Below are 20,805 nucleotides of genomic sequence, written 5' to 3' on the forward strand. Positions count from 1 at the left end.
GCCCAGCACAGAGAAAACTCCTGCTGGCAGACTGCGGATGACAGGAGAAGCCTCAAATCTGTGCATCCGAGATCCTCTTCATTTGTACTTGTCTGAAAGATAAGCCCCCCTGAGTTTTCTTTGCTGTTAATATAGTCAAGAGTCTGAGAAGCAGAATTAAAATAAATCTTCCTCAAACCAATGGAAAAGGGCATCAGGTGCTAATTTTGAAGGCATCAAGGAATTGAAATCAGCTTTGGAAAGGGCACATTTTCTGAGCAGCATGTTGGAAATCCAGGCAGCCCTGCCATGGGTTGTCCCTTCTGGCGAAGAAAATGGATAGATCCGCCTTAAGAAAAGGTGGCTTTTCATGCACTTCGATTTTACTTAGGTAGAGAATGTCAGAAACTTTATTTTCTTCTGAGAATGTGTATTCAATTTCACCAAAGTAACCGATTTTCAGACATCTTTTCCCAACAAATCATGTCTGTAGTAGCACAGCGATTCTCTTGTTTGATTAATTCTTGGTTTAAAAGATACTCCCAGACTGAATTCTTAACTCCACATTTATTTTACATTTTAATCCTAAACCCCATCCATTCTGGGGGAATTTTCCACATAGAATGTGGTGCTGGATTTTATGACACCAGAATCAATATCACTCTCTTATATTCTGGTTGCTTTTAGCATGTAAGTTTTGGCCCTCAACAAATAGTTTCCTCCGCTTCTTTTGTTTTCTTTCAACAGTATCTAGAAAGTGGTAATATACTCGTCTTCAGAGCCAAATGAGATTGTCTACCAGTAAGTAACGAGAAATGCCTAGAAAACACCGGGTGATTATGGTAGAAGAATGTAAATCCTGATGAGTCAAAGAATCAGTGAGAGGATGGCTATAAACTTCTTTGAAGATTATTGTGTAGGTGAGAAAGGCAGTCTGGAATTCAACTAATATGTCATTCCATGATAAACAAGAAGGAAATGTTTCCTTAGGATAATAATAATAGTCTCAGCCAAGGATGATCTGCACCGTGAGGAGACATTTGGCAATGGCTGGAGACATCCGTAGATCACAAGTGAAGGAGGAGGAGGGCTGCCAGTTGGTAGAGGCCAGGGGTGCTGCTCGAAATCCTACAAGTCTTAGAGCACTGCCCCCCTCCTCACTCCCCACACAGAGACACAGCGAAGAAGTATCCAGGCCAGTCAGTGGCGCTGGGGTTGAGAAACCCTGCCTTAGGATAAGAGCTGGGAAAAACTTAACCACAGAGTCTGAGATGCAGGACCAGAGGTAAAAGGTCATCCCGTTTCCACATCAGCAAAGCTGGGCTCTACCAACACAGAGAGAATCTTTTAGCGCTTTTAAGTTCATCATGGTCTTTGGCTTTACATTAATCAAAGCGCTCGATCCCCAGAGACATATGGGGATCGATTATGTGTCAGACACTGCACTGGGGTTTTGAGCGTGTGTAAGAAAGGAAAGAGGGCTGCTCACGTGGAGCTCAAAGAGGGAGGAGACCAAAACAGTCAACGCACAATGACCCAAACAGCTGAATTCCAGGCAGTGGTAAGCTCTATCAAAGAACATATTAAAGCAAGATGATGGCGGGAAGGGAGGGACCCTGCTTGAGATACCACAGTTAAGGAAGACCTACCAATATCTATGTATCTATGTATCGATAGCCGTCAGTCATCCATCCATCCAACCATCCAGGTAACCACTTATCCATGTATCTTTGTATCTGTGTATCTACCTACCTACCTATCCATCCTTCCATCCATCCATCCATCCATCCAGCCTCTATATCTATCTATCTTCATCATCATCATCATCATCTATCGATCATCTATCTATCTGCCTTTCTATCCATCTACACTATCCCTTCTTTTGCCCTCACTTTTCTCACCTAATGTTTTGGAAAACTTTCATAGCACAAAAGCTATATAGCTTTCCGTGAATAGTATTATGCTAATGTAAAATAACCAATATCCCTTTAATGAGCACTTCAGTGATCTGCAGATATTGTTCTATTATCTCCTGCATTGAACGGCGTGGAATGTTACTGCGGAAAAGTCTACAAACAGCCTGAATGTCTTCCCCTGGTAAATGACAAGTGACTCACTTTTTCCCTACAAAGCATTTTGAAATCTGGCATGTATCACTCACATACACACACACGTACATAAAGCATTAATTGAAATTAGATATATGTAGTATAAAGAAAAGAATATATATCACAAATGAACAGTTTAAACGACAATAGTAAACACTCTTGTACTAGCGCCCAGGTTACGAACTAGAATATACCCAGTATCTTTGAAGCCCCCTGCATGTTTCTCCCCATTAATAGCCTCATTCTCCCCACTGAGACCTACTCTAAATTTTGTGTTCATCTCGTCATTTTTTATAGTTTTACCTAAATGAATGTATATATCCATCATCCATGAATACTTTGTTGTTAATGTATGCCTAATTTTTAATCTTTGCATAAATGTATTTTTCTGAATCTTTCAATTAAATATTTTATATCAGAGATTACCCATAGGGATGTAATTGAATCATTTTCATGAATGTATAGGAGTCCATTGTAGGAATATGTCAACATTTATTTATCCATTATCCTCTCAACAGTCATTTGGGACATTTCCAGTTTTTTGCTATTAAAACAGCACTGCTATGAATATTTATGTATGCCTTCTGGTAAACAAATACAAGAGTTTCTCTAGATTCTATACTTTATAAGTGGAAATTTCGGGTCATAGTGTATGCATATCTTTGACATTGCTGGGTGTATTTCCTAAAAAGGCGGCACCAATTTTGCCCACCAGGAATAAATGAAGGTTTCCTTTGTTCCACATTCTCTACAACTTGTGGTATTATCAGGCTGCCTGACTTCTGGCAACCTGGTGGATATGAAATTGAAATGTATAATAGTTTTAATTTGTTCTTCTCTGATTTCTAATGAGATGGAGTATCTTTTCTATTTATTGGCTACTTTGTGTTTTTTCTTCTGTGAAATGTCTGCTCATATTTTTTACCCATTTTTCTTTTTGGTTATTTTTCTTAATGAATTATAGGCATTCGTTATATATTCTGCATCCTAATTCTTTGTTGGTCTTTATGTGTTATAAATACCTTCCCCCAAATTACGGTTTTTGATATAAAAAATTACTTCTTTTAAAATATAGTCAACTGTATTAATTTTTCCTTTGTGGTCAGTGTTTTGGTGTCTTGTTTAAAGAAATCCTTTCCTCCCAGAGCTTGTAAAGATATCCTTTAGTATTTTCTTCTACATTGATTTCTTATTTTCCTTTGATTACCAAATTGATCTGAAATTGATGTCTAAGAGATCTGATTCCTTTTTTTCTCATTTGGATAATCAATGTCTCAGTGCCATTTCTGAAAAATGCATCCCTTCTCACTGATCTGCAATTGTAGTTCCCTTACACAAAATCTCCTTTTTCTGTTCATTCTTCTATATACCTATTGTGTTCCGCTATCACACTGTTTGAATACCTATGACTTTCAAATAACCCATCTATATTTTTCTTCTCTTCAGGGTCCCACCTATTCTTGACCGTTTGATCTTCACATAAATTTAAAAATCAACTTGTCAAGAAGTTGATTTGCATTGGATTGGAACTGCATCGACTCTACAGATTAATAGGGGGAGAGCTGTACACCTTTCTATCTCTGAACACGGCATATCCTATTTCTTCAGTTTTTTGTGAATAATTGTTCTACCTGAATGATTAGCTAATTAGCAATATGATTGAAATTTCATAATTAGGATATGTCTTGGCATTGATTTTCGTTACTCATTTTTTTCTGTAACACAGAATACCTTCAGATATACAGATTTAACTATTCTTTAATTTTAGGAAAAAATGTATTTGTGAATAAATTCTTTTGGTTCATTTTGTGGAATTCTTAGCTCTAGGACAGTAATCATCCTTATATTGGATTAACTTTCTTCTTCTCTTCTTCCAAATTCTTTTTTTTATATAAATTTATTTATTTTATTTATTTATTTTTGGTTGTGTTGGGTCTTCGTTGTTGCACGCGGGCTTTCTCTAGTTGTGGCAAGCAGGGGCAACTCTTAGTTGCGGTGCGTGGGCTTCTCATTGTGGTGGCTTCTCTTGTTACAGAGCACGGGCTCTAGGCGCGCGGGCTTCAGTAGTTGTGGCTCGCAGGCTCTAGAGCGCAGGCTCAGTAGTTGTGGTGCACAGGCTTAGTTGCTCCATGGCATGTGGGATCTTCCCAGACCAGGGCTCGAACCCGTGTCCCCTGTGTTGGCACGTGGTTTCTTAACCACTGAACCACCAGGGAAGCCCCCAATTTTTTTTAATCTTTGCATTTCCCCAGCACTCACCAAAATAATCTCCATCTTTTCTATATATGCCAATAATTCCTCTTTAAACTATGTCTATTCTGTTCCTTGTTTTTAATTTCTACTTTGCACAGTTTGGATCTTCAATTCATGTATTAGCTCTTTGGTCTACCTTATTATCTTTGTCATTATTTCCTTTTTATATTTTAACTCTTCATTTATTAAGTTCATGTTCTTTTAAAAAAATTTTCTACCCATTTAAAACTCACAGAAAAAAATTACTTTTGGTTTATGTTTCTTCCCAAATAAATTCTTCCTCTCTCTTGTATCATTGTATTTCCTTCCTTCCTTCCTTCCTCCTTCCCTTCCTTCCTTCCTTTTCTTCTTCCTTCCTTCTTCCTTTCCCTTCTGCAATATATTTACACAGATGGACTGCCATTTCCCTTGTAATCTGATTCATGCCCAACTTGGACAACTCTGACCCACACCCAGGCCTTCTATTTGTGTGGACAGAACATGGATGAGTTTTACTCAACATGCATTATCTTACAAAATATACACCAACACCTGAGTTTTCAACAGCCTGGGGTCACAGAGAGAGGAGGAGAGTTCAGGCAGGGCTTTGATGGATGGAATTAGGACCTGTTCCCCCTTTATGCAGTTTTTCAGATGCTCCATGCCTGAGTCCACTCAACGTTTGTGTGTGCACGTGTGTGTGTGTTGAGATGCGAAAACGGAAAGGGAGAGAGGGTCAGTATTGTATTTCTTCCATCTGCTTGGAATAACCTTGGGCTTCAAATTACACCGCCGATTCATCTCTGGGTCTGGGATCCTTGCTTTTGATAAAGACAAGCATCCCTGGATGATCTCCTTTATCATCAACAATCCTTCCACTGCCCAAAATGAGAACGGAAAAGAAATACGAACACTGATTTTTCACCTTTGCATAAGGAGTTCACAGCCTGAAGAGGAAAAAATATTATCTTGCCCCTCTGTGTTCTCTTTCTTCTGCCTTTGGCTCTTTCCAAAGTTGTTATCATACTTATGATGTTTTCTGTTTGGGTAAATTCATTTCTGCATTGCTTACGACCCTTCTGCCTTTGCTCCCAGCTGGGGTTGACACAACTGACAAACCTTCATGATTGTCTCTGCTTCTGGTACAATATGGAGTTGATCGGAAAAGATATTCTGCTTTCATAATAATTATCTTTTCAAACAGCTACACCCACAGGGTCAAGTCAGGGAACAGAAACCAGAGCAGATAACTGACCAGAAGCACTTTAATACAGAGGACTAGTTACAGAGGGGCTGAAATTGCTGACAGAACAACTAGATGATGGTGATGCAGCCCTGATGTAAATAACTGCAGGAAGTCTTTTCTCCTCGGGTCAGAAGGACAAAGCAAGGAGGGGGGATCATAAGAGGCCAACGGCAAAGTCTCCCTGTAGGATTTGGAGCCATGGCACAGGCTGCCTGGCGGGAGCTGGAACCACAGATGGACGAGCTTTCTGGCCTGAGCAGGGACCAGGGAGCAAGATAGAAAACTGTCCCGACTTCTCCCATCTTCCCGGCCACAAGATTCCTGCCATTGGGTCCCATTGGCCGAACCCATCAGAAGCCAGATCTGGGTAGTGTAGGGCATCTGGGAAATGCAGGTTACAGAAGTGGACCTACTGAGAGTCACAGCAGAGCAGGAGAAGGGTGAGCAGTAAACTGCAGAGCAAGCAGCCCCAGTGCATCATCTCTGTCCTTTCGCAAGTAGAGTTTACTGGTGAAATTTTCTATGATTGCTAATTACTTACTGCTGCAGCTAACAAGCTACCCTAAAACTTAGTGCTTTAGAACACCACCATTCTGTTATACATCACTTTTTACGTACCAGGAATCTGAGCAGGGCTCAGTTGTGAGGTGTGTCTGCCCCACCTGGAATTGGTGCGGTCCCCTGGTGGTACTAAGCTGCCGGCTAGCTGGCCTACAGCAGCCAAGACAGCTTCACGCACGTGTCTGGGGCCTGGGCAGGAATGGCTAGAAGATGGGGATCACCAGGTCCCCCCTCTCTCCATGCAGCGTCAGAGCTTCTCATGGGATCTCCCAGAAGACGAGCTGGACTTCTTACAGGCGGCTCTGGGCTCTAAAAGCAAGTGTTCCTGGAAACCCAGGTGGAAAGTCACAGCTTCTTAGAGTGTCTAGCCTCAGAAGTTCCAGATCCTCACTTCTGCTATATTCTACTTGGAAAGCAATACACTGAGGCCAGATTCAAGGGGCGAGGGGTAGGGAAGAGCATCTAAGTATATAAGCCATGTTCAGGTGTCATCTCTCTTCAAAGAGGCTTTGAAGGAGGAGAAACTGCACACTTGCGGTCAGATGCGCTACGTTGATTTTCGAACCTACATCACTCAGCTGATTTCTGTCTTACTCTTGAGCTGATGCCTTCCCCAGGCCTCTGTGTGTTGACGCCGGAATTTTTTTTTGCTGGATTTTTAAAAATCAATTTACTTGCATACCTTCAAAATTGGGAGAGAGAATTCTGACAACTGGGCCCGCTCTCCTGTCTCCTACCAGCAGGTGCTGAGTCAGTCGCTTTCCTAAGTGATCCAAGAAAACGCCTCTTCAGCAGCTTTGAACATGCTCCCTCGTTTGTTTCTTCTTCATCGTTGAAGTCGGAGGTGACCTGCTCCTTGTGTTAACATGGCCCTCTTTCAGAATGAACTGACACTGCTCAGTGTGAAGTGATCTGAAATCATCTGTTTGCATTTCAGCTGATGCCTGATGCATCCGTTGGTTGACTGGTTATTTCCTAAATGCCTGATCTGGAGCCACGCAATCTGCTCAAGGCTCACCTGTCGTCTTTCATTTACACCATCAACACCTGGAAAGGTAAGAGCCCAGAGACTGAGGCTCAGTGACCTTCGATGACCCGTGGTCCTGGCTCCATGCCCTGTGCTCTTCCTCATAAACCCATGTGGTCTCCAAGAGGTCTGCCCCCGGATCTGAAATTGCCATTCCTCGTGATAATTATCAGTGTCTAAAGTGCCTGGAAGGGCCCACAATAATCCACCTAGCATTCTTCAGAGCTCTTTACTCTGCAGTGACTGGTAAGCCTGACAGATGCTCATGATGGTGGACACACCTTCAACTGTCTATGCTCCAAAGCACTGTCTTAAGTTGGCATCTTATCCTGCCAAACAGACCCCCCATGGTCTCTCACAGCACCGATTACTCAGTACAGGGCTGGGTCCATGTCTCTTATTTGCTGTTACATCCCCGGCACCAAGCTTCACACTCAAGAAACGGTCTGCTCAATAAGGGAAATGTTTCAGGTAATTCATTCTCTTAAGTGCTTTTAAATAGAATGAGATTTAGGAGTATCGGTGTCTACCTTCCTGCCTCGCATTGATGAAGAGGGATTTTCCAAAACATGGGTTCTGGGATATAGGTCAGCGAGGGCGAGTTCTCCGGACCTCAAAGTAAATGTGTTATGAGCTCTAGGGCGTCTGTCAAGTTATTCACCTCTTGTGTTTCTGTGTCCAGTTCTGGAAAACACAGGTGATAAAAGCACCTACGTCGTGGGGTTGTTCTGAGGATTAAATGTGTGCAAAATATTTTAAGCACTGAGAAGAGTGTCAGACACAAATAGATACTTAATAACTGCTGGCTATTATTATTACCATTATTATTATATTCAGCTATCTCCCCAAACTTCCTGGACCCAGCACATCATTCCTGTGTTCCCACCAGTAACCCAGAAGAGGTAGAGAGACATCACATCTGAAGGTGCTGGGAGAAGGATATGAAGACATTCCCTCAACAGCCTCTGTGGCCAGCCGACCAAAGACCACCTTGGAAATGGAATCTCCATGGATACCAAATGAATGAACAGATGACACTGAAGACCAAAACCCATCCCCAACTCCTCCCCACCTGGCGTTGTATAATCCTCTACCATCTCCCCACTCCTTACCACCCCAGAACACAGAAATGTGCTTGGGGGCAGAGAGAGGCCGTAACACTCTGAAATGGCTGTGTGTTCTCACCCAACGTGTATCTACTTTTGCTCACCCAGATTTGCAGACCCAAATTCACACCAGCCATCAGAGCAATCAGCCGGGTACAGCCGTGATATCTTTCTCTCCAGTGGCTTTCAGTCTGGTTGAAAAGGAGACTGTCAGGTGGGTCTACCATGCAGGGGATGTGATAAGGTCCTTACACAGAGATGAAGGTCAGCTCAAGGTTACAGAGTATAAACAGCAATGACCAGAAGCTGGCATAGCCATAGAAGATCACAGAGAGCTTTGCTTGCAAGACTTCGATCCCCAGAACCTCTTCATCTTAAAACTGCAAGTTGGTGCCCTTGGATCAACATCTTCCCTTTCCCCCCGCCCCCAAGCCTCTGGCAGCCATCCATCTCTTCTCTGTATCTGTGAGCTTTTGTGAGGCTCCACATATAAGCGATAGTATACAGAATCTGTCTTCTCTGACTTACGGAACATAATGCCCTTGAGGTTCATCCATGTTGTTGCAGAAAAGATAGAAATCACTATCTCAGAGAGGTATCTGCTCCCTGCTGTTCACTGCAGCGTTATTCGCGATGGTCAAGACATGGAAACAACCTGAGTGTCCACAGTGGATGAATGGATAAAGAAAATGTGATGTATATCCACAATGGAATATTATCCAGCCATCAAAAAGAAGGAAATCCTTCCACGATCTTCTGGAACTCCCAGCCCTGCCAAGTTGGCCAAAGTCAAGTTCTCTTGCTCATGAGATAAGCCTCCCACTAGAACATGGGAAAGAGATTCAGTGAAACCTCAGGCAACTTGCCCAGCACCAATCTGGGAGCACAGCTGGTGCCACCGTTGGTACCTTCCTCCTTCCCTCTCTTCCCCCAAGAGGATCAGAGCTGTCAACCTTGGTCAAAAAAAGTATCGCTAGAAAGGAACCATAGCTGTCAGGTGATGGAGGGATTCTTGAGTTGGAGGCCACTATGGATTAACATCTTGAAATGTGTGAAGCCCGTGAAGTTGTGTGCAGAAAGGCTGTGTGTATTGTTACACAGTGGGGTTTGCACATACATGCATTAAACAATGTGACTCAATTATACAGGGTGGGGGGCACAGGGGACTGAGAGAGACAGAGAGAGAGAGAGAGAAGGCGGTTTAAATAGTTAAATTTCTAACTTGACCATTCTACTCAGTAAGCATAGCCCAGGAGAGCAAGAAGGATGACACGAACCCAGTGGCTCCCAACTCCAGCTGCACGTCCGAATCTCTTGGACACCTTTTTAAAAAGACTAACACCAGACACAATATTGTAAATCAACTATACATCAATTAAAAGCAACAATAATAAAAGAGATAATGAAAAAGATTGAAGAACCATTTTTTTTAATCTGTTCACAGTATAGCTTTAGATTTCCGTTACCTTAAGGTGTATGAACTGTAATAATAGACTGATAAACTACTTAAAGAAACTCATGTGCAGGCATTTAGTTTCATGGGTATTTTTGTTACTAAACAAAAGACTAACACCAAGGCTTCACCCCAGACCGGTGCTGGGGCCAGAGTTTCTTAGGAGCAATCACCACTGGAAGCAGTGGTCTCAGCTCATCTCAGCTCCTGGTCCCTCTTACAGCACAAGTACCCTAATACAGCTGCCCCTGACCCTCGTTATTTTGTATACATGACATGGCCTTGAAATAGACCAACTCTCTCACCTCAAGTCTAACAGAAGAACCTGCTCTCTGGCCCCTCCCTTAACAGAAGGTACATGGAGTGGACTCATGGAACCAGTGACAGCCATTCGATCCCCCAGTAGCTGACGGGTGTCCAGGGCGGGCCAGGTAGTGTATGAGAAAGGAGGAAAGGGCAGCAAGCAGACCGAAGTTTCCGCCCTCCTGCAGCACGCATTCAAGCGGAAGTAAAAACATGTGGCAGGTACAACTTAAGGGATTTTCCAGAAAAGTTGGACTCTACCCAGTGCTACCTTCATTCTAAACTGGGAACCTCCCTCTGTGTAAGAGCTGAGTTTTTTCCCGACAACCACAATCATAGTTTTTCACTTGCAGGGGCGATTTTATCCCCGAGGGGACATTAGGAAAGAGCTGGACCCACCTTAGGGTATCAAAATTCGGGGTTGTGTATACAGTGGGTTGAGGCCAGGGGTGCTGCTAACCATCCTACAGTGTACAGACCGGACTGCCTCTCACAGCAAAATATCATCTGATCCAAATGTCAATAGCCAAAGGCTGAGAAATGTCTACTCCTTTGGATTATAACCCAAACTGTAAAGTAAATATCCAGATGCCCTTACTGAAATAAATGAATGATTGAATAAATAAATACATGAGGGAGAATAAACAAATTTCACCTGCAGGATTCCAAAACAATTTACGTAAATATACCACCCACAAGGAGGCAGAGTATAATTCCATAATTGTGAGCTGCGGATCATCACTTCCTTCTGGAAAATACAGTATAGGGAGTGCAGAAAAAAGCAACTTTACAGACCAAAAACCCGAGAAATACCACCCCAGCCAGCGACCAAATTTCACAGCAACAGTGATTAAGTCAGGTTGGGAGTACGTGTTCTTGATACGATGCAATGAAAATGGCATTTTTTTGTTTGTTTGTTTGTTCTTGAAAATCCCAATTGGCTTTTATTTCAAGATGATAGGGGAATAAAAAAGAGCACAGAGATACACCTGGTGTCTTTGTGCCTTTACCTGTGCTGTCCCCTTTGCCTGAAAGCCCTTTTTTTTTGGCCCATAAAACCACTACATAATCAACAAGGACCTACTGTACAGCACAGGGAACTCCAGTCAATATTCTGCAACAACCCATATGGGAAAAGAATCCAAGAAAGAACAGACACATGCATATGCACAACTGAACCACCCCACTGCACACCCGAAACCAAGACAACACCGCAAGCTAACTACACTCCAATCAACACAAAACAAAAATCAAATTAAAAAAAAAAACAAAAAAAAACCCCACTACATACTCTCCACTCCCCCAGGGCCAGGTCTTACTCTATCATGCTCCTGTCCCTCAAATAGGACTTATCTCTCCTTTTTACTCATCTGTATATTTCCTGACATCCTCAATAAATTCTTCTTCAGTGGAAAGGTGAAAGAGAATAAAGGGGATGATTTTAAACTCTTGTGGTTTGCAGACGAATACAAAAATAACACTTTATCTCTGTGCTGTTTTACCCCCAAACCCATTACTTCGGTCTAATCAGGAGGAAAACATCAGATAATCCCAACAGAGGGACATTCTTCAAAAAGTCTGAACCGGAAGTCTCAAAGCTATCAAGATCAACAGAAACAAAGCAAGTCTGAGAAATAGTCACAGTCAAGACTAGTTAAAGACATGATGACTAAATGTACATGATATCCTGGGTGGGAGCCTGGAACAAAAAAGGGGCCATCGGGCAAAGACTAAGGGAATGTGAATGAGTGTGGACTTCAGTGAATAATAATATTGCTGCACTGATTGTGACAAATGAATCATGCTAATGAAAGATGTTAATTACAGGGGGAAACTAGCCACCAGGCACTTGGCGTTGTCCTGTACTGATTTCACAACTTTTTTTGTAAATCTAAATGTATTGTCAAACAGGAAGTTTATTGAAAAAAGATGGAATGCCCTCCTTTCTCTGTCTGCCTCTCACTCCACTCCGCTCCAGAAGCAACTCCCTTAATTCCCACCGGATGACAAACGGAGACGCAGTGCCAGGCACAGATGTCAAGGACCTGTGCAGGGTTTCGAGATACCCAACGTCATCCTCTTCTTAAAAGCACCCAGTTTTCTCGGAGGGAAATACTGCCTCCCCGGGATATGCTCTTAGTGAAAGATGATTCCAGGAGCCCACCTCTCATTCTGGAAGCCACACCAGCTCCCTCTCCTACCCCGGGTACAGACAGCAAGTAGGTATGTGAGCCACTGGGAGCTTCCCAAGAGTCTTTGCACCTTTGATTATAGTAAGAACAGAAGGACCTTTTGAAGGAATTCATTGTGCCGGGCCGGGGAGGGGTGCTGGGCAAGAAGGCTGTTGCATCTACACCAGGGGCATCCTCTCCCTCCCACCCTGTGCATTGCCAAGGCTAGTGCCCTCGTGCCTTATTAATTCTTGAGACCCAAAATACACATCCAACTAACATTTCATGTATTTATTTTCTTAGATTAGCAGGCTGGGATTTATGGCCTGCAGCTAAGAATATTATTGGCTACACCAGGGCATAGTTTACCTGAAATAGAATAAGGAGAGATCTTTTCCTGGTCCAAGGCAGGTTCAAAAGCTACATCATTCAAGTGAATCAAGTTCAGGGCCAAACCACCTCAAACCACCACATATTATTTCTAACAACTGAGATTCCCAAACCACCAGAGAATATCTTTTGAGGCTTATCAACCCCAGGCCCACTTTGTCCCCTTGTCAAATATTCTTACTTTTCTCTCTTTCTCTTTTGTTTACAACTCTTATGTTTGCAAGAATATCTACTTGGTAATAATGCCTTATTCGGAGATGGCCTTAGATCTGACCACAGTCTGGGCATGAGATTCTTAACAAACTCTTGAGTATTTAGCATGTAAAACTGTAAAGACTTCAGCAAAGTATATGTATTGGTTAATAATTAACAATATGTCCATTCATTCATTCATTTAACCAGTCTAAGCATATCTCTGACTTTGAAAAAAGCACCCAGGCATCTGAGTGCCATGCCTCTGTTCTGGACCTTTCCACCTGCATTTCCTGGAGTATCAGGGAATCAAGCTAATGCTATGCAGATATTTGGCTCCAGGCTCACATTCAGATCTGACAACCAGACTCCTTTGAAATTGACTTCCTGTGGGAAGAAGCAACCAAAAAATAGGTGGGAAAGATGAGCAAGAAAGAGCTCTCGAGGCCTTTGGTTCTCCGGACACATAATCAGGTGATGAGAGACCTAGGATGCTTCTGACAGTAGCTCTCTGTCGGGGAAGGAAAGGAGATGGAGTGGTGAGAACACGCAAGAAAGGGTCCAAGTGCTGTGGGATGCTTCTGTTGTCCACTGGAAGGAAAACATTTTCTGAAATTAAAAGGGATCCTTAGATGTCTAAAGAACAAAAGCGTTTTGCTTTTCTTCCTTTGTGGAGGTCTGCTTTGGAAGACTCGAGCTCCAGGAGAGAACAGAACTTCTAAGATGACAAAGAGTCCCATCCCGGTTTTCCTCTGTGCAATGGTTAATGCACATGCGTGCACACTCCCAGCTATTTTTGTAAATTGCCCTTACGGATAATTTGCACGACAAAACTTGTTTCCCAGAATGGAAGCTGAGGCCCTGTGTGTAGCCACAGAGTCACCCAGAGATCACAGGCGCAGAAGTGACAGGAAGGTGGCAGTAGGTGGTCAAATACTGCCTGCAGCAGGAGTCCTGTTGGAGGCAGGTACTTTGGTCCCCCCTCCACCCTGGCCATCCTTAAGTGGTGAGGGAAGTCCTGCTGACAGCTGATCTATGAAACATTAGCCCAGCTCTGAACCTCGTTAGCACTGTCACCGCTGAGTCTAGAAACAAGTCACCATTGCTGAGGAAAGCACCCAAGGATACTTGGCTGGATCCTTCAGGGTTATTTACAGCAGATGGCCAGATAGAGCAGGCCCGTGCTAATTCTAAATATTTGGAAGCTATGCTGAACGAGTGTCAAATTGGCTTCATTAAAAAAGATACACAGTTTCATTATTTTCTAATTATGAGAATTCCAACTAAAGGCTAATGACATTACCAGATCCAGGTTTCCCATCAGCTGTTTTCATAAACAGATAAGACTCATTCCTAATTAGAGCATGTTAAGTATTCAACAGGCACATTATTAATGCCAGCCTTTAACAAGACGGAAAGTGTGCCACTTTACCAACTTAAACACACGTTCGTGAAATATTTACTGATTTACTATTGTCTTAACTGGAAAACTGATTTTTTAAAACACCTTTCTAATTGATGAACTCGGAACACATACACTTTGGCTCTACATCCAAAATTTTCCAATCTTTTGACTTGTAAGTAGAGCCACCCAATCTAGATGCTTCAAATGTGCTTCTTTCTGAATCTGCAAAGACTTGGATCCTTTTAGATTATGTAGCCCAGGAGCAAATTTCTCTTGGCCGTGTCGCAGCTTGCCGATGACAAGGCAGCCCTCAGGACTCAGAGGGACACCTTAGTGGGCAGTGGATTGTGGTCGGATGCACAGCTTTTTGTGAAATTTAATTCTACACATATAACCGATTCCCAAAAAAACCGATGCGGATATCATCTCCTGGAGAGTTAAAACTTTAAGAGATTCTGGTTCGTAAACCTGGGTCCAGGAAATCAACAATCAGTAGTTGGCAAACAGAAAAAATGTCGGAATATGAAATCGTGTGATTTCCCCTTATTCAAACCTTGAGTTTCCATCAGCAAAATATTTCTCTATATAAACAGCCATCTCCACGAAGAATCTTATATAAGAGCGTTGAGCCTGGGAAAACCAAGCACAGAGCTAGCACACCAGCCAGAGGGCCCATGACCAGCTCTATCTAGGTCTGATTTCTGAAGAACAGAAGGGAGAGATCATGAGGGCTCAGACCCACAGATGTGCTTATGTGCCCTAAATCTCTGTGCTGAATCCCCAGATGCACCTCCAACCCGAGCCCAAGGTTTTACTTTCCAACCATCAGCCAAGTTCAGTCATGAGGTTAATGCTGTCTGTTGGTTTCTGTTTCTTCAGTTGAGATTAAAAGGGAATTCCCAACACTAGGTCACAATCAACAAAACTGAAATGTGCAAAGTATAAGCAAAACAGTGACTCCTTTCTTAAACTCAGCCACCCCTTAACAAACACAGAAAGAAAGAAGTTTTAAAAAAAAAAGAAAGAAAGAACGGGAGAGGGAAAAGAGGGCTGATCATTACTGGATGAACTTTAAAATCCAACATATAAATGTGTGCCATGTCCACGAACACTCCTATGTTCAGAGGTCGTAAACAAATTTGATTAGATGGCACTTCAGATCAAGTTTCTGGCGTATGCAGCAATGTCAGGACATATTCAGTGACCTCACAACACTGACACCAAATGGCTGTTACAATCAGACTCATCTGTGTTTAAAACAAACGAACCAAAAAACTGTTATGAAAATCCAGTCAAGCCAAGGCAAGTAGCTTCCCTCCCATACTACATTCCAAAGAGAAAACGCACTCAATTCTTCTTCCTAAAGCTCACAGTACTCATTTTAAATGCCTCGTCTTTGGTATATTCTTATGTAAGACACTCGACGAATTCTAGCGGATAGCCTTCACACTTTTTGCTCTTTTATATTTTGGACACTAAGCTCTATCTCCAGAGAGAAACAAAATGATAACTTTGAGGTTGGTACCATAGAGCGCACTTAGAACTCACACGTTCGGAAGAGATTTTGAGTTGGCACAGCTGCATCCCCTATCCTTGCCGACAACTGTTGCCATCCCATTTGTAGGCTCATTTCAACTGTGAGCCATTTATCCTAAAACCTGCCGAGAACCGCCTGAGCCAGGGCAAGCGCAGAACCTCAGCCTCCCGGGCTTTTCTGGGATGGCCTGGAAAACCTATGAATAAGAAGGTCTTCACCGCCCCGCTGCCAACCCGGAGAGATCCAGCTGGTCTCTCGATTTGACAGTGAACACGGAGTCTGTAAAAACTGCAAGGACGCTTCTACCCCAGACAGCGCTAACACAGCTCTCCGGATCAAACAGACGGGGTTCTCAGAAGCACCCTCTGACCTTGGAGATGCTACAGGGAGATACTCGCAATGAACTCACCTCAGTGTGAAGCGGTCCTCGGTGGAGTTTTTGGAGATGGAGACGGGAAACGTCAGCACATCTCCCTGCCTGACCGTCTGGGGCACGTACTGCACGGCCACGTGGTTGTCCAAACGCAGCTCTCTCAGGGGCGGCCGGCTCGGGGTCTGGTAAAGAAAAACGCTCCCGATCCTCTGCAAGGGAGGCCCCGACTCATCGAGGTCGCTGCGGCCCGTCCGCATCCCTCCGGCTCTCCTGGCACAGTCTCCGCGCTCATCCCCGGGCTGCAGGGCGTAGTAGAGCTCCACGGGGCTGCCCTCGGGGGGCCCGGGCGACTTCTTCCTCCCGGCCACCACCGTGGGGGGCCCGAACCAGCCGGCCGGGAGCTCCAGCTGTGCCACGCACAGCCCCAGGGCCCCCTGCAGCCGGCAGCTGCCCCTCACCTCCCGGGTCTCCCGGAAGGCGAACACGCGCAGGCAGGGCAGCCTCTGCGCGGGGCCGGCGTCGTCCCAGTCCCTGCCCACCACGTGGAACAGCACCTGCACGCGGGGCCGGCTCAGGGAGACCTTGTCCCGCAGGATGTGCGCTTTCAGCTTCCAATTCAGGGAAAACGTGCTGGTGAATCCAAACGGGCTGGAGGGCAGCATCAAGTCCTGGGGTACCACCTGCTCGATGGCGAAAGGCCCGTAGCTGGCATTCAGGACGGGGAACCTCTTGGATTTGTAAATCAGAAAGGACTCCACACGTGACTGCAGACTGGAGTTTCTCATGATGTCCTGGTTGGCTTCCTTCAGGAAGAAGGACACGTCCGCATGGTGGATGTGGTAGGTCACTGGGAGGTAGGTGGGCAGCAAGGAGAACCTCTGGATGCTTTCCAGGATGCCTCGGCTCGCCACCACTGTCGGAAGGAATCGGGGTTCAGGGGTTAGAAACTCCAGGGCAAGGGTACCAATATTTCACACCTCTTCGCACCTCCCCCCCTTTATAAGGACTGCCTTGTCTTTGCACTAATTACGCAATTCTTTATCCAAAAGGTCTTACTTAAATCAACTCATCTTATAGGAAATATATTTCTTTAAAAAAATTGATGCCACTGGAGTAGACAACAGGCATCATTGGGCGTGCATAGAAGCTAAGTGTGCAAATAAATAAATTTCAAATCATGCCTTTAATTTTCAGCTAGCGGTCCTGGTGCCTTTAGGAGGCGATGGGTTATGCCTAAGACTTGTTCTCTTTTCGTTAAAGGGAGAGATCCTCATGAGAAAGGTCTTAAGAATGTGCTGGCATCCAACAGAGAAGGGCATTCCCGTTAACTCAACCAGATGCACCAAGATTGGAAACGAGAATGACTTTCTCAGCATGTGGTTTGAGGCTGTGTCCATATCCTACCCAATACTATTTTATGTTCCACCAGATACACACGCTGCAGGTAAGGACACACTGACCATCGGGAAATGATAAAGGACGTTAAGATGGGCAATCACATATCACTTGGACATCACACACTTTCCTGGGGGTTAAGCTGAGAGATGGAGAGAAAAGACCTCGGAAGGATAATGCTAGGAGGAAACCTCCAGAAACAGATGAGATGGGCTGACCACGTCATGTCGGGTCCATGTGTCCCTAGAACCCAAGAATCAAGGGAAGCCCGTCACTCATCCTTCATGAAAGCTATGTTGACCCCAATGCACAGAAAGCATTCTTTTTTTTTTTTTTTTCCTTACTAAGCATATCCCTCCCTCAGGGGGAACATTCCAAAATATTATTTTTACATTGTGCCTTATATTCTGGAAGAAAAACACAGACACAGAAATTACATAATTCAAGAACCAACTTAACAGGCTTTAGAAATGGAAATTATTGGCTCTGGGATCACTGACTTTCTAGGCAGAGCTCCACAAGTTATCTGAAGCCCTTCTCATTAGTCGCCCTGTAATTATCATTGGTTCTTTTGCAGTAGAAGCAACTCAAGCCCTGACATTCATCGGGCCAAACTGTTTCAGAGGCTCACGTGAGCACATTTTCCGATGCACGACGCCTACATGAGCCTGGACCCCTCTTGGCTGTTGTCTGCGAACAGAGGAGAAAGCAAAGGACTCAGAGAAAGGGGTCTTGACTGTGGCTTTGCTGCACAGATCTCGAGAGAGAAAAGGCAAGTCACTGAGCCTCTCCGCCTCTCCTGGACTGGTCTGAAGTAGGAGGGCACCAACCAGAGTATGGTGGCCCCCATCCAGTTCTAACAGGGCAGGGCACTCAGCTGCGGTCCATCCTGCTTCTGGACAAGAAGCCAGCTTGACATACACTCATCCTGAGTTGATGCACAGCCCCGAGGGAAGGGCTCCCTCAATTCCATGGCATCACCCAACTCAAGCCAGGCTGAGCGCCCCAGTTCAGCAACGAAGGTGTCTATGGCCCTGAACCATTTGAAACTTCCAGTATCTGAGCAGTTTCGATTCACCCAAGCAGCGATTTCATATGATTCAACCTAATACATCAGCATTTCTTTTTCAAACATCAGAATATCATAGACCTCACAAGAGACCTCATTCCTTTTATCAGGACTACATTTTTCTTAACGTTCTGGAAATCCCTCAGGATTTCTGTTTTCAATAAACGTGTATTGTCACATGTGAGTTTTTCGTGAAAGTGAAGCACAGGCAGTGAGTTTCGTGCTCATGTTCAGGGTTGAAGCTTTCTCCTTCATCCCATCTCTGGGTACCACCTCCCCTCCCCCACTTTGCTGGCTACACTCCTGTGACCGCTCAGGCTGTATCATAAATGTCACTTCTCTGGAATGTCTCCTTTGACTGCATGATTCTGCGTTTATATGCACCATCGATGTCCTTCTGTAGGTCTCATACTTCCCCATCATAGGACTTCATGCTCTTCTGTAATTCCCTTCATGCCCCAGTGGGTTATATGCAAGTGAGCTGAGATGACATATGAGCCTTTTCTCTGCTTTATTCATCCTCCCTAGAAGAGCACCCGACAAATACTAGCTTCTCAGTAAATATTTGAGAAATGAATGAATCAACAAATGAATTATGCTTCCAATATTACAAAAAGCAGATTATATTTTTACAGCAGGATTTTACATGCTGTCTCCTCCGTTGCCATCACTCTATAATTAGAATCCTCCATCCTTTTAGCCCATGAAGAGCTCCATGTAATCTTGGTGATAAAAGACCTACATCCCCCTGATTCTTTTTTTTCTTTTTTAATGTCACTGGAGTAGAGTTGACTTACAGTGTTGGGTTAGGTTCAGGTGTACTGCAAAGTGATTCAGTTACACATATACATGTATCCATCCTTTTTTAGATTCTTTTCCCATTTAGGTTATCACAGAATACTGAGTAGAATTCCCTGTGCTACACAGTAGGTCCTTGTTGGTTATCTGTTTTATCTATAGTAGTGTGTAGATGTTCATTCCAAGCTCCTGATTTATCCCTCTCCCCACCCCACGTTTCCCCTTTGGTAACTGTAAGTTTGTTTTCGAGATCTGTAAATCTGTTTCGGTTTTGTATATACGTTTTAAAAAATGATACAAATGAACTTATTTACAAAACAGAAACAGACTCACAGACGCCCTGATTCTTATAAATGCATCTTGGCAACACTCCGGTTGTCATCACACCAGCCTGTCATTCATTGTAGACACTGCTGAAGCCAGATAGCCAGGTTATAGATAGTTAAACATTAATACCAGACACCAAGGCTCCGTGAACTTTCCTGTTGAACATCTGACCCCTATTTGAGTACACCAAACTTAACTGTGCAACTAATTACATATTCCAAGGGCAACGGCTGTGGGTCCTCTGTCTTTATTTGGGAAAGCAACCAGGGGAACACCATGGGCATCATTCAAAGGGAAGTCATTTCTAAGCTTCATTCCACGAAGAGCCTATTTGTCTTTTTGCCTGGTATCTGACCTACATGTTTATTGCTTAAAAATGCTCCAAGTTGACCTAAAGCTAGTATTATTTCCTTTTTCTGTCTTTTTTTTTTAAACAAAATTCAAAAAATAATGTTCCACCATGCACAGAATAGATTAAGAAGTAAAACTCATTATCCTCAAATCCCCACGGGGGTGGCTATTATAACCTACGAACATCAATTCCACATAAAAAAAAGAGCACGGTATCAAATAACAAAGAAGTTGCACATGGTAAATCTCACTTAATAACCCATTAAGAAAAAAAATTACATTTGATTTTGGTGCTATGACTTTATACGCTTATTTGAAAGAAAGTGACATGTTCCCATCGTTAAGCAACACGGTGACCTCCTAGAGATTTTCTATTAATTTACCATTTTGAAAAAATAATTTCCCCTAAATAATACTTTTACGAAACCTGAGAAAGACGGTGATTTGAGCACAGACCTTTAAAATTCCCCCTGAGCGAACTCAAAAGCAGTAACTAAGGGAATATGGTAATAAGTAAAAATCTGCGTCTGTGTTGAATATTCAGTGCAAACTGCACGCCCTGGCCTGGGAGAATTCCTGAGAAATTACATGGGATACCAATGCTTCATGCAGAAAATACAGCATGGAGAGGGTTGCCAGATACAACATACAGGAAACCCAGTTATGTTTCCATTTCTAATTGACAGACATGTTGCATGGGGCATGCTTATAATTAAAAACAAAAACCAAATTTGTTGTTTATCTGAAATCCAAATGTTACTGGGCACCCTGAATTGTTGTTG

At 43.6% G+C, this 20,805-nt stretch overlaps 1 protein-coding gene across 1 annotated transcript in view; it reads right to left on the minus strand.

Annotated features, from left to right (window-relative positions):
* The window catches only part of TMEM132D (transmembrane protein 132D), a 691,888-nt gene that overhangs the window by 492,826 nt on the left and 178,257 nt on the right, over positions 1-20,805 (minus strand). Inside the window, exon 2 of the mRNA XM_061169949.1 lies at positions 16,120-16,996. Coding sequence (XP_061025932.1) covers positions 16,120-16,996 — 877 coding nt within the window. The remainder of the gene's footprint in view (positions 1-16,119; positions 16,997-20,805) is intronic.

This window comes from Eubalaena glacialis, chromosome 15 (genome assembly GCF_028564815.1).
Source record: "Eubalaena glacialis isolate mEubGla1 chromosome 15, mEubGla1.1.hap2.+ XY, whole genome shotgun sequence".
Lineage (NCBI taxonomy): Eukaryota > Metazoa > Chordata > Mammalia > Artiodactyla > Balaenidae > Eubalaena > Eubalaena glacialis.